Here is a 14,731-nt window from a genome sequence, read left to right as displayed (position 1 = left end):
GAAAAGTCTGGACTGAGCATAACACTGGAGACATTGTTGATTAATTCATCATGTGTAACATGACCCTCTTATCATGCCAAACTAATAGGTGGAGTAAGTGCTGGTCCTACAAAGGAGACTGATCTAAACACTGGTCCTCAGGTCTTCCAGGATTTCAAGATGTTACGGAAGGAAAACAAACATAACATGCCCATTTGCATCATTTTCTGTCTTTGCCTTATCAAATTGTCATCCTCATGAAAAAGTCTTGCATCTGCTCATATTGCATTGTTATTGCAGATTCTTTTGTTAAAAATAAAATAATCTAAATGCGATGAGGGTGAGAACGCTATGATTATTATCATAATTTTATAGTGCAATACATACTTCATAGGCAAATTAAATAAGTGGGACCTGACTCTGACCTCACACCAGTTTAACTAGGATTGTCAGGCATCGTTTTCAACTGGAACGTTCGGTTGAAAAGGGACACTGGCAGCTCCGGTCAGCATAGCTGATTGGGCCATTAAAAGTCTAGTTGACTTCAGTGGGGTTCCTCCAGCATTACACCTATGTAAGAGTAGGTTCAGGCCCAGATTCTCTTACCATTTCAGTTCAGACATAATGTAAGAGTTGGAGACAGACAAACGTAGGCGGTTGGTGGAGGAAGGGCAACAAGTGTTACAGCACAAGGGTTGCTGCTATCAATGCTGCATACATATGAACAATTCCATTTACTATTCTATGGTTTGTTGATATTTATATATATAAATTATGATTTATGTACTTTTTTTGTTTCTTTATATATTTATATTTTTCCTATTCAATTTTTAAATCTCTCCTCATCTCTGGGACCACAATAGCTCGATTCAAGACTCTTCAAGCTGCTCCTACTATTTACAATACAGCCCCAAAGAGCTGTTGTGGCAGGTAGGAATCAATAGAGTGCAGCCTACTGTACTCCGGTTGTTACTCCTCCCCCTGATATACACCCTACCCTGGGGCCTTAGGTGATGTGGCACAGACATATGGAAGACCTACACCATCTATGGATTCCCCTATTACTGGGGGCTGCCAGACCATTCAGCTTTAACGCAGCTTTGTGTTACTGCAAAACTTGTCAGGGTTGAGGACCAAGCTTTCTAGGTCAAACTTCTTAGGAAAATAAAGTTTTACAAAGAAGACAGTGTGTTTAGAAACCCACTTTATCCCATAAGCACACCAAGATCCAAAGCAAAATTTAATCTATACTGTCACTGTAACTGTTTGAATGATTCATTTGCTCATTGTAATGAATCCTAATCTAGGAACTGAAAATTCTATAATCATTTCCCCCTCCTCTCACCCCACCACTTTCTTCATATCCAACCAGAATATAATGTCTTACAAAGCAACATATTCCTATACCATTTAAGACTTTTGCTAAGGGATTCATGTAAAGAAGTATGACAACTCTCTGCTAAATCCTTGACAACAGAATTCGGGGCCTCATCAACACTTGTATGATTATGAAGCACCAAAGAAAGAGAGAAACAAACACCCTTGTTCTTAAGAAATGTGTGCTTTCCCTTAGTACAAGCCAGGAATGTTGACAACTAAGGGGCAGGGAGGGTGAGGGAAGGAAAATATTAGCACAGGAATAATCCACGAGCAGGACCGGCTCTAGGCACCAGCAAACCAAGCATGTGCTTGGGGCGGCACAATTCCAGGGTGGCATTCAGGGAGGTTTTTTTTTTTTGCTTCAGCAGTTGTGCTCTCAAAGGGTTTTTTTTTTGCTTGGCGCGCAACAAACCTAGAACCGACCCTGTCCACGAGGCTATTATAGAACACTGGAAAAGCAGAATGTCTGCTTTTAAATATAAAAGTTTTTTATAATATAGAAGTTTCTTAAAAATACAGAGTTTCTCGTCATCATTTTGCAGTGTTCTATCCTGAAAGCGGGACAGCCTATGTTCCAATCTTACCTCATCTTGAGACTTGACCAATGTTTTAAATGTTCTTTCCCCACTTTCTCCATCTATCATTTTTTTCCGAATCTATATACAAGCAGGTGAAGAAAAAACAAAACCATAAAAAGCAAACAAACAAAAAATAAAAAAAGGAAGAAGAGGGTAGGGGGAAGAGACAAAAGAAAAATCAGAATCTAGGAGTGACTTAGAACATGATTAATGTTTTCCAAGATCTTTTGCATCTTATGAGCAATACTATCATATTGACACATTTGAAAATAATAGCCAAAACAAGCCTACTTATCTTACCCATAATAAAGAGAGTCCAATCCTGTATTTCATACTCTTGTTGAGCAACATTATTGACACTAGTAAAACTCCTCATGACAGTAAGGACTACTGGTATGAATAATGGTTGCATGACTGGGCTCAGTGAACATGGGTATTAATTCCTGCATTCTTTGCAAACCCAGAACTCCCAGGGAAGTCAATGGGAATTTTCGATGCAGAACTAATGCAATTTGCCTAATAGCTGTAGGTATTCTCATGATAGCTATTTGAAAGTCAGCTGTAGTGCGTCTTAAAATGGGTGCATACAAACTTTTTGTTTCAGTGTGTGCGGATTAACCCTCCCCAAGTTTTGCTTTGAGTTTTGAGTCCAATGCAATACTTAATTGGAACCACCAACTTTCAGCTGGCATTATACTGAAACCTGAATTACACAGGTTGTAAAACAAAAATTTAGGCTAAGTTTCTCCAAAAGAAGTATGAATCTTTAACAAACCTTGCCTGGAATTTGAGTTTATAATGAGTAGGCAAGTCTTATTTACGTTTTTTTTTTTTGTTTGTTTGTTTGTTTTAGGGATTCGGGTTTGTTGTAAACACTTTGTGTATTTCTCAGTGCTTTAAACTTAATTGTGTCATAATAATAATTTTGCTGTAATAAAATGGAGGAAAAGAATTTTTGTTTAAATATTTTCTACAGTTATTAGAATGCTTCAGAAATGTAATAAACAGAGCTTATCTGCTCACATGATAAAGTGGGTCATGTATTGTTCACACCGACTGATCCTATAAACATTTTGGTCTTACACTAGGCACTCTTAAAAAAGAGTACTGTTTTGAATGATTCTACCATTCCTGATGGCACTTCCCATTATATAGAGTGAATAATTTGGAATCTTAATCTTAAAACTATAATCTTTCAAATTAAAGGGATTTTTAAAATTTTGCCAGGTGCATAAGAGAAGAAAATACATAGATTCGAAATAAATTTCAGAAACTATTCACTAAACCTGCATTTTAAGAGCAATTAAAATCTGAAGTCCTCTGTCACTTGGAAGAACAAGAGGTTAAGGAAACTGAAGGAATGTGCAGCAGTTATCACATATCAGCTATTACCCAAAACAGTGACGAATATATACACGAAAGCAGGCACTACATTACTAGTGCTTCTTACCTCAACCTTAATATCATTTTCTAGCTCAGCATCCAGAAAATCCAGTGTAACAGGCTCCTGAGATTTACGATTCTGAAGCAGAAGATATCAAACAATAAAGATCTCTCACTTGATGTTATGAATAGGTTACTGGAAATCACTCAAACCCTCCCTTAGATAAAAAAAAGACTTTAAATAGGATTACTTACCATTCTATCTTTTAATCAGATATAGCATAGTGGATCGCTAGCAGTGCTATTTCACTTAAAATGGATTTTTAAAAGAGAGAGATAATCAGGTGAGTGATAACTGGATTAACCCTAAAAACTAGTGCCTGCCTAAAGTCGGTCACACACAGTGCTAATGGCTGAAGGCTGCTTCCTCTGCTAACTGTAAGCATGATAACAGGGTGACCTGTCAGACAAGGAGTCGTTCCTTAAGTTTCCTGCCACCAAAAAGAAAGGGGAGACAGGTAGTGAGAAAGTCTTCTGCGCATCTAGAAATATCAACACCTGTACTCCACTCTAATGAACCCTACAGCAGACTGGGGACAATGGCATGAGTTGGTTGTGGCTGGAGATAAAAGGGACAGCAAGTACAAGAGAAAGGAATGACAAAAGGGTAAGCTCAGATGAAAAGAGCCTCTTATGGAAACGTGTTCATGGAACAAATAGTTGCCTCAAGCAAAAAGTTAGATATAATTTGTAATAAATGAAGCTTTGATAAAGCAAGGTAGTTAGCACATATATAACTTTAATCACGCTATTAGTCCTACTGACTTCAATGTACTTCAGTACCTTGCTGAACCAAGATCTAAACGAGCAAAGAACTAAAATGGAAACGGTGGTGATCTGCAGAAACACGTTTTCCATATTTCATGTTCTGTATGCCAGTGTTTTTCAAAGTTCAGGTTACAACCCAGTACTGGCTCGCAAGATGTAAAGCACTGGGTCGCCTTGCTCAGCAACCCAGTGGCTCTGGTCAACACCAGTGACTGGGACATTAAAAGTCCTGTCAGCAGTGCCTACCTGCTCTGATACCATGCTGCACCATGGAAGCAGGCAGCAGCGGGTTCGAATTCCAGGCAGGAGGGTCACGGGGCTCCGCACACTGCCTTCGCCCCAAGCACCAGCTCTGCACTCCCATTGGCTGGTTTCTGGCCAATTGGTGCTGGGGGGGAGCAGTGCCTGTGAGTGAGAGCTGCGCCAAGCCGCTTTGGCACCTCCACCTAGGAGCCAGACCTGCTGCTGGCCTCTTCCAGGTTGTTGCGTGGACCACGGTGCTAGGACAGGCAGGAAGCCTGCCTCTGCACCCCGGCTCCGCCGCTGACAGGAAGCCTCCATAGGTAAGTCCACTCCCCAATCCCCTGCCTCAGCCTTGAGGCCCCCCCAAAACATAGACCCCCCTCCTGTACCCCAAACCCTTCATCCCTGGCCCCACCCCGGAGCCTGCACCCTCAGCCCAGAGCCCTGATCCCCTCCCACAACCCAATCCCCAGCCCCACTCCTGAGCACTCCCAAACCCAGAGCCCCTCATTCCCAGCCCCACCCCACAGCTGTCACCCCTGCACACCAATCCTCTGCCCCTCTGCCCCGTTGGGCTGTGGGCATCAACAATTTTCTTCAACTGGGACCCCAGGAAAAAAAAGTTTGAAAACTGCTGCTATATGCTACTTCAATAGCAGTGCATAAATGTCCTTTAAAACAGAAGGTCATAGTGCTTCAGCAGCACTTTGTGAATTTTCCACTGGATTTTTTTATTTTTAAAGAGTTGACACAATAAAGGGAATAGCTAAAGGGAGTTGTGTGTGCAGAGTGGGTTCTGACAGAAAATCAGTCACGCTGCAGCCAATGTGCATCACATATGTGATTCACAGATCACATAGGTGACTTCATTCTAAGTGAGGCTCAAAAAGTTCATTTTGCACCTCATAATCTTTAATGCATTTATCCTCAAGACACCCCTCTGAGGTAGGGAAATACTTTTATCCCCATTCCACAGATGGAAACTGAGGCATGGAGAGGTTAAGTAACTTGCCCAAAGAGGAGATCTTTGGAAAAAGACAGAATTAAAACCAGGTCTCCCAAGTCCCGGGCTACTATCCTAGTCACTGGACCATCCTTGATGCACATGCGTGAAGTTAAGTGTGACTGTATATGTTTGCTGGATTAAGGCTCTATGTAGGATTGTTAATGTATCAAGTGGTACAGGGTGGGGGGAAATGTAGCTGAACAAATCACAAGCCCTTAATATCTATAATTTTACAACCATCTGTTTTTAACTATCCCTAGTCCTGGAGTAAAAGATCCCAGCAAAATCCTGGTTACTCAGTAGTTATGTAAGGCACACATGTAGTTCAGGTTTTTAAGAAAAAAGGATTATGGGGCATATTTTTTAAACCCTGCGAACATGATACTATGGATTGATTTAGTACAGAAGAGGAACTAGGACACCAATGTATTTTGTTTTTATCTGGTGGAAAAGAATTTGTTTTGTATAAATGGGACATTACATATGAAATGGGGATTCAAGCTTTCACCAATCAGTGCATCAGTGCATTCCTTGTGATGTAATTAGCTAAGCAAAATGTATTATTGCTTGGTGTATGCTAAGCTTCAATTTACTAGGCAGTTAGATCAAAGGGACGAGGCATCTTCTTCTGGATGCCAAAGGATCAACTGTGCTAATTTATTTTGATAATAAGTCTAAAATGTTTTCTTTCAAAGCAATGGTCATATCCTTTTTCATCCTAACAAACAAAAATTCTCAAGGTCTAGCCCTCACATTTTGGCAGCAGCTAATGGATAGTAGCAGGACAAAAATTAGACTTTCTATGAAATTTACATGTCCATTATACAGTATATGAATATTTTACTAAATAGTGCAGGTCTGAATCTCCTCCGCCCGATGCCAGTTTCTCTCCATTGATTTCAATGTAGCTAATCCCAATTTACATTGCTCTGAGTGGAGAATCATGTCCTATATGTCTTGTTAGGAAATGTAGTCATCTAAATGATTTTGGAGCACTGGGGCCAATAGCACAGCTCTCTGTTATATGAGTGCTGTAGTTTAATGTAATTCACATGGGAATAAAAGACTGTAAATCAGCTTTTATTATTCTAGAGAAACGAAGGTGCAAATTATTGGCTGGATGGCATTTTCATTTTTTCAGTAAGAGAGTTATTCTCTTGAAGAGAAGCAGAAGGAATTTTATATTTGAAATGAAAGTGTATGTTGGACAGGTTTGAACAAAGGATTCTAGGTTAAATATAGGCAATTAACCACTAAATGTGTATTTTTAATTGCACAGGAATCGTCTGCTCTTGTTCATCTAGAACATATACAATTAATCAACTTTAATGCAACATCAATAAAACACATCACAATTCATTACAAGTTTCTCTTTTGCTATTCACCAACTTTTTTCCAACAAAATCACACAAAACAACAAATAGCAAAAGGCTAAAATGTAAAAGCAAATAAAAATATATTTCCTTACATGCAATGGATAATGAATAGCACGATCAAACCCAAACAGCATGCATGAAGGCATTGCCATGGCAGAAGTGGCATTGCGAAGTTTGTATCCCATTCCAATACACAAAGGGACAGAGAAGAGAAGAAAACAGTAAAAAAAAACAAACCCAAAAAATCACATCACATCACATCAAATTAATGTAAACTATTTCTCTCAAATGATAACCTGGGCTAGTCTTAGTTAAGGAGTCCCAGAGGTTAGATGATTGCTTTAAAACACAAACAGTGAAATTCATGCAACAAAAATGCATCTTGCTGTTTGGTTTAGGGTCTCAAAGTACTTGACTCATTTGTACTTTATCTATCCCAGCATCCTTATGAAGTACATATTATTATCCACATCTTACAGATGAGGAAACTGAAGTGAGTGAACATGGATGCTGAGACTTGCCAAGGTCACAAAGGAAATCAGTACTAGAGATTGGAATAGAAATATTAACTCCTAGTCCAACAGTTTAACCATAAAACCATATTTTCTCCCACTGGGTTTTTTTTTTCCTGAAGAATGTGTTTATTTTTCAGGTATTCGGGCTCCATAACGTTTCCGTTCCTCTAGGTTCTCATTTGCTTGGTTATTTATTTATTTTTTTGTGTGTGAAGAAGAATCAAACTTTCTATTAAGTTTGTTCTTCTATTTACCCATTCAGACGTGCGCACAACCAGACTAAATAAGCACAACTACACTATTACCATACAAGAACACAACTTAACAAAATGAAACAGAACTACACCACCAGAAGTGAAGCATGCAGGCAAGGTTAGTGCAAATCTACTTTCAGTCTGGGCAACGAAGAGCAAGGATATGTTATTTTTATGAAAGAAAGAAAGAAAAAGAAAGAAAGAAAGAAAGAACTGGTGCAGCAACATAAAAATAAGTTCATTAAACAGTCATTATTGTGTGCTTTGAAAGGATTTTGGGAGCAGGCCTATATCCTTACATATTCTTAGAATATGGCACCTCTCTTCCTTACTTTGAATTACAAGAGTCTAGGTTTTACCCTGTCTCTGAAAGGGTAAAATCTGAAGATGTGACTGTCAGATTCTTTTATATACATTAAGCTAACCCATGATCAGGCTAAGTTCAGAATCGTGGTTAAAATCATGGCCCTGTTGAAGTATATGGGAGTTATGTCACTGACTTGAATGGAGTCAGGATTTCACACTGTTTCAGTGCTAGTCAATTAATCTTTGTCTTCTTTAAATAAGCTGCTAACTTCATATACTAAATTATGTAACATGCTAAGATGGACTCCCATATGAGTAGAATATTAATGTTATATACAGTAATTAATTTTTTGCATTGCTATTTATATAGTTAAACCATTCTTTTTTTTATATTTCACTGTTTTCAATAAGTGTTTTGTATGCAAGGACTTTTATCATAATTCAAATTTCATGACCTGTCAGTTATTTTCTTTCCATGTTTAGTGAGATAGCTTCTAACCATAGATGTAGTTATGCTGGTTGATCAAAGAAACCCGCTCTGAGTGACAGATAACATATGCACCACTTTGAGACTTCCACACAGAAAGCTACACAAATCACCAAAATTCCACAAGGATGTTATGATACAGCACACACTGTGCAATAAGACTTGGCAATAATTTCACAAAAACAAAGCAGAATCTTCCACTGGCTTTCAGGTTTATGAAAACAAATCTAGCACAAGTAGTCTATTTTTTTCAAACTGCAAATTCATTTCCAAGACTGAAGAATATTGTTTACAGCACAGTTCTAATTAGCAGCTATTAGTAATGCATCATAATTTAAAGGAACGTCTTCAGGTACCATCATCAATAATCATTTAACAAAGAAGGATGCAAGCCTCATGCTTTGGAAGCTGTTTGTCAAAGTAAACAGTTCCCTAGTTAGGTTCCTCCTAATAAGCAGAGCAGAAGCTTTCTAAATCTAATCTGCAACTCTATGCATTTGGACACACTAATGATCACCTCCATCCACAGTTACCTGGACATTGGGTCTCCTTTTTCTCACATTAACTTTTGGTATGCCCTCACCAATATGCTGAAGTAACAGAAAAGCAGTAATTTATACCTTCACACCATTAACACACAGTTAATTATTTATGGTCTATACTCAACCCTCAAGATCTACTCTTCTCCAACGGGTATTTTCCTGGAATCACCAGACTAAGCTCATTTTGACAAAGTAGTTTCAGAGTTCTGAGTTCTCTGTTAGCATCACATGTTTCAAGCTGCACGAACAAACAACAAACAACGGTAAAGCAGGTGAATTAAATTAACAGAGAGCTCTACATCTACATAACCAGCACATTTGGCCACAATTTTAATAGATCACAGAAAAATACATTTCTTCTCATTCACCACAACATTTTCTCCTAAAACAAACCACCTCCCTTTTGTTTTTCTTTTAAAAACAAATCCAACATATATATAGTATGAAGTGCATAAAGTACATAGGACCTTATTCAAAGCCTAGTAAAGTCAATGAAAGTCTTATTCATAGAAGGGCTTGGAGCAAGACCTTAATGAACAGTAGGGGAAAGAACGTTGATATCTATAGTAGAGCCAGGGGTTCATCCATTATCTATTTCAGAATTTGTATCCTATTAAGACTGAACATGTTGAGAGAAGTTTATTCCTGTATAACTCCACTGACTTCCCTGATTGGATCTATCCCTTGGAATAACTCATTCTGGCTCAAAACAATTCATCTCTCTCTCTCTCTCGTTATATATACATATACAGATATATAAGACAAAGTGTAAGTTAATATTTATTGATTGATCATCACTGATTTAAAAGCTAATGTAAATGAGATTAGAATTGAACTTGTATTTTGTTAAAAATATGATTTTGTAGACTGTGTAACATAAATGATGGTATTTGCTCAAGAAAGTCAGAATAACAATCTTACAAGTTCATAGTAAATGGTGGGGTTTTTGATTTGTGAGTTGTTACTATAAGGCAGTATTCCAAAATGTTAATTATGTTGAACCAGTTTTGATTTTCAGGTTACAGATTTTAGGAAGGAAAGCAAAAGGCATTCAGAAGAAGGAATTAATGACACTCCAGCACACCCTCACCTCTTCAAAGATAAATGCGTAGGTATGTTTTGGTATACATCTATTGAACAATTTCTGGCAAAGAGGGTTAAGATGTTGTTCATTAGTATATTAAGTGCAATCACAAAATTCAACTAAAAATTAATATAGTGTGTTAAGAGATGATCAGGCATTCTATACCTATCTGTCTTTGTAATGTACCTTAGTTTGAGAAGGTAGTTACTGTATCAGTCTGAAGTGCATGCACCACCCCAAACAAACTGGGAGTAATAAAGTCTAGTCCGTACAACTGTTAATAATAATAATAATAATATACAAATGAAAGCATGCTTAATACTCAGTTTGCACATTCTGCAGAGGACATAAAATACAATATATCATTTATGAAATAACAAATTGTTAAGAACATTCTGAAACAGCCATTGGAGAAGTACTTGGGGCACATCTCTACTCATCTTCACTAGACTTCAGAACCCCCTTTAATTAAAAAAAAATCCATACTACTACTATGTGGTACTGAAGTACATTTTGAAAATAAATCCACATTTGAAAATAAATTAGTGTTTCCAAGAAAACCAATCTTAAAGTCATGAAATTAAGTGAGTTTTGGTGAATATGATATTATTTAAAAAGGCAGTTCAAGAAATAACTCTTAAAGTGCTGGAATGGTAATAAAATTTTTGGTTATAGAATACATCATGGTTTTTTGCTTTTTATACTTTTTAATTCCCTTCTTAAGAACATTTCATCAGGATGCATGTATGAAAGAGCCTAAACCTCGTAGGGAAAACCTGGAAGCCTGCACTCTAGCAAACAAATGATCTAATCCTGCAGGGTGCTGGCAGACATCAATGGAAGATGACATGAGTGCTCAGCACCTAGCAAGATTGGCCCCCAAATAATAGTAATGCATTCAATCATTTTGTTTGTCTCTAACAACCGGCTCATATCAGTTGCATAAAAGGTGACAAACAACAATAGACACATGCCCCAACCATTTTGTTCTCAGGAGACCTCTAATAACCTTTAATGAAAACAAAATCACCCAGTAATGGAGCAATTAATATATGTCATCAGTGTAATTACTATTTCTCTGAAAACTATTCAACATGTTAATTCATCAAGTGAAAGCTGACTAAGGGAGTCTTTTATACTTCATCAAAAGCCTAATGCACTTATCCATTAAACTGAAATGCATGCAAATTATTAAACCAATAGTCCAACTTTTCGTTTTCTTTCCTTTTAAAGAGGAACTTTTACACTAATTCCAGTTTGAAAATGAAGAAAACACAGACAAAAAGCAATAGTTTTATAAATCCATTTTATTTTATCAGACAATATTTCTATTTCTTCCCCTGGTTTATCATGATAGATTATTATGTTTAAATTGTATTTTTTCCTTCCAAAATCAGTTTCCCTTTCTGTTAGACCTGGTAAGTACTTCAAAATGTTGTGTTTATTCCATCACACATAAATTTCTCAGATGACCAATTTAGAGTGATAACTATCCTGCAGGATAAAATGCACCACAGATAAGGTCATCACCAATCCTTGGTCCCCCCCGGGGTAAGTAAAAAAGCTGGAAAAGTTTAAAGGTCTCTAAAAGCCATGGCTCGATCTGCAGTAGGATTCCACTGGTGCAGGAACTGAGGAAGACAGCTATAAGGAGGATTTCCAAGGATGACCTTGTGACCCTTGCCATAGATGACATCCCAGGGGAGGGGTATATTCAGGGAAAGGCTGCAGAGATTATAGACAGTCCTATAGCCTGTGGGCAGCTGGGGATAGCTCCTCAGGGCTAATTATGCAGGGAACTCAGGAGCAGTGCAGGATGAGAAGGCCATAAAGGTGGATTAGAATCACTTTAGCTCCCACTTCCCCTTGCATGGAGTGTTCTGCATTTGCAGAATCTCACCCATATATTTAAACATAAATTGTCCTAATAATGTTAATAGCAAGTTTAATATGAATAGCTGAAAAATCTAAAAGCTAATTTGTTTTTCACTATTTATCCTGGTTGATTTTACCCCTTTTCCTTTTACACATTTCTGGTCTGCTCATTTTTATATTTATTTCTTTAGTTTCTATTTAATTTGACTTGCAACTTCTTGCGCACTGTACAATGCTGCACTGTGTATGTTGCGACACTGTGGGAGGAATGTTTATTGAAAAATGTTTCAATAGGAATACAATACAATACAATAATAGAAAGTAGTACAAAACTCATTGAAATATTTCTATTGGATTAGGCCACCTGACAGTGTCTCTTAAAAGAAACGAGAAGATGGACTAAGATGGGGAAAACTGTGTTAAAACACAAATTAAAGTTTTGATTCGACAAATAATTAGACACTATATAATTTTACTAATGTGAAAAGTCCAATTAAAGTCTATGAGGCTACTTACATGAGTAAAGCTATGTAGTGCACAAATATTTGCAGGATCAGGGTCATAATTAGCAGAGATAAGCACAAACCAAAACCTTTGACCTGAACATCTCCAAACTTTGAGAAAGTTTAAATCCTGGATTAGATCTAGAGTTAAATCTAAATTCCACATAGCTAACTCTCTCTCTATAGTGGGCCAAACCAAACCCTAGCAATCAATAATCTTTGGACAAATTCTCAATCGGACTTCAACTCTAGTAATTAGGAAATATCCAAGGAAAAATATGAAAAAAGCAAGCATAATGGTATTGCTATTTGTCTTTAATTTTTATGTTTGAAAGTTCTTCTCGGTATGAAAGTTCTTCTTTAAACTAAATCTATGGTAGCTACAAAGAATAAATAAAATAAAATAAAAATTTTCAGAAATAAACTCTTAAGGGTTCTATTCCTGAGGTCACCTTGTAACAATCCTTCCCCGCCCCCCAAAAGAAGATACACTTCAGAATCAGCTTTAGTGCTGTTATCACAAGATATTAATTATTATTAATATTATTATATTATTAAAGTAACAAATTATATGCTTGACAATAATGGGGTAAGAGTGGAATGTTTGATTTTCATTTTTCATCAAGGTCCAAATCCTAGTAAAATCAGAGGGGGGTCTATTGACAAAAGTGGGTTTTGGAACAACCCCCAAATCGGGATATTCACCATTGCTGTATACCACCTTTATCAGCACTTACAGTATGCTTCTCTTATGTCTGATAATAATTCCAGAGCAACAGTGATATAAAATAGAAGATTTTTCATACCTTTGGTTTAAGATCTGGATGAAGCAAAACATAACCATTAGGGTCAATTGCAAAATAGTAACCATTTGGGCACAACTGAAAGGAAAAAGAAATGATGTGCACTGTTATTAGGCTTAGTCTAATGAAAAAGATTTAGTTATGGCTTTTTAATAATATTCAGAATGTGGAAAATATACAGCTTAAGGCAAAGCTGAAGTACATGTGTGTGGGGGGGGTAATAACTAGATATCAGTCTCACCTACCACTTTAAAAAAAAATCTTTTATTTCTATGGTTTTTGTTTTCAATGATGATAAAATTGTTATTAGAAATTAACTACTAAAATATCTTGCTCTACACATGGGATATAAATTATACCTGCTAGCACACAAAGTAATATGTGAGGTGAAGGAAAGGTCACTAATTTCTTAACGAGGGTACACTGTGTACAGTGTAATAAAAATACTACATAGACCAAACATCTGGATGACAGCACTCTCTGTGGTCTCCCCAGGGGACTTTAGATCTGCTACTTTCAGTAGAAGACAGGTGTATTGCGCAAGTAAGCTGCATCCTGATGACCATTTTGTGGAGGAACACTGATACTAGCTACAGAGAAAGTAACCACTCTCTAAAGTGATCAGAGGAAAGGAGAGCATAAGCTACAGGAGATCTGGTGATCTTCTGACTCCCATCTATCCCACAGTTAGATGGTCTGTGAAAGTGTGTAAAAAGAATTCATTCATAAAATAGGGAAACAGCTAATACCAACAGAAGAGGGCAACTTACTGTAAACCGTGGTGTCAGTTTTTTTATGTCTTCCAAAGAGACATCAACTCCCATAACTCCAAGAATCAGCTGGTTCTGGGGTAAGATTATAAAAAGTTAGTGGCAGTTTTAACATGTTGACAATACACATGCAAACAGCTCAATCTTAATTTTGCTTTTATCTTTTTTTGTTTTTCATGACAGGTACTAGTTAAAACTTTTTTGGACTGATACATACCTAGAAAGAGAGTCAGCTAGTCTTTTAATGAAGAGCAGCTTAGTTATGTGAGAGTGGAGATCACCTACTGCACTCATATGAGCCTGATTAACCGACAGGAAGAAAAGAGCAGCTGCATGGATTTTAAGGACCTTATTCCACACCAGCCAATAAATGGAATAATATTAACACCAGCCTCAGAGTAAAGTATTCCAGAACGCTAATAAAAAGGGGGTGTGGAGATTGAAGTGAAAACAGCAGGTTCCAATATATAAAAAAAAAAATACTTTCATGGATAAATGGGTAACAATTTCAAGAAGCAACAGAATAGGAGTATACAAGATATGATATATCTCCATTAAAGTCATTAACATAAATATGGCCCACAAAATTATTATGACTTAATATTACCCAATGACTGGAAATTAGCTAATGTAATGCCAATATTTAAAAGGGGCTCTAGAGGTGATCCCGGCAATTACAGACCAGTAAGTTTAACGTTGGTACCCAGCAAATTAGTCGAAACAATAGTTAAGAATAAAATTGTCAGACACATAGAAAAACAAACTGTTGGGCAATAGTCAACATGGTTTCTGTAAAGGGAAATCGTGTCTTACTAATCT

General features: G+C 37.1%; 1 protein-coding gene across 2 annotated transcripts in view; it reads right to left on the bottom strand.

The window, feature by feature from the left end:
- Positions 1 to 14,731, bottom strand: part of CACNA2D1 (calcium voltage-gated channel auxiliary subunit alpha2delta 1) — a 697,188-nt gene that overhangs the window by 70,039 nt on the left and 612,418 nt on the right. The window contains exons 17-21 of one of the 2 annotated variants that reach the window (XM_075064440.1): positions 13,913 to 13,987; positions 13,146 to 13,220; positions 8,869 to 8,925; positions 3,388 to 3,459; positions 1,944 to 2,015 (exon numbers count right to left, since the gene is read on the bottom strand). In XM_075064440.1, coding sequence (XP_074920541.1) covers positions 1,944 to 2,015; positions 3,388 to 3,459; positions 8,869 to 8,925; positions 13,146 to 13,220; positions 13,913 to 13,987 — 351 coding nt within the window. The remainder of the gene's footprint in view (positions 1 to 1,943; positions 2,016 to 3,387; positions 3,460 to 8,868; positions 8,926 to 13,145; positions 13,221 to 13,912; positions 13,988 to 14,731) is intronic. The other variant, XM_075064441.1, reaches the window with a different exon arrangement.

The sequence above is a fragment of the Chelonoidis abingdonii genome, chromosome 1, assembly GCF_003597395.2.
Source record: "Chelonoidis abingdonii isolate Lonesome George chromosome 1, CheloAbing_2.0, whole genome shotgun sequence".
Taxonomy (NCBI): Eukaryota; Metazoa; Chordata; order Testudines; family Testudinidae; genus Chelonoidis; species Chelonoidis abingdonii.
Note: the sequence above shows the minus strand (reverse complement) of the source record. Positions and strands in the feature narration are given on the sequence as shown.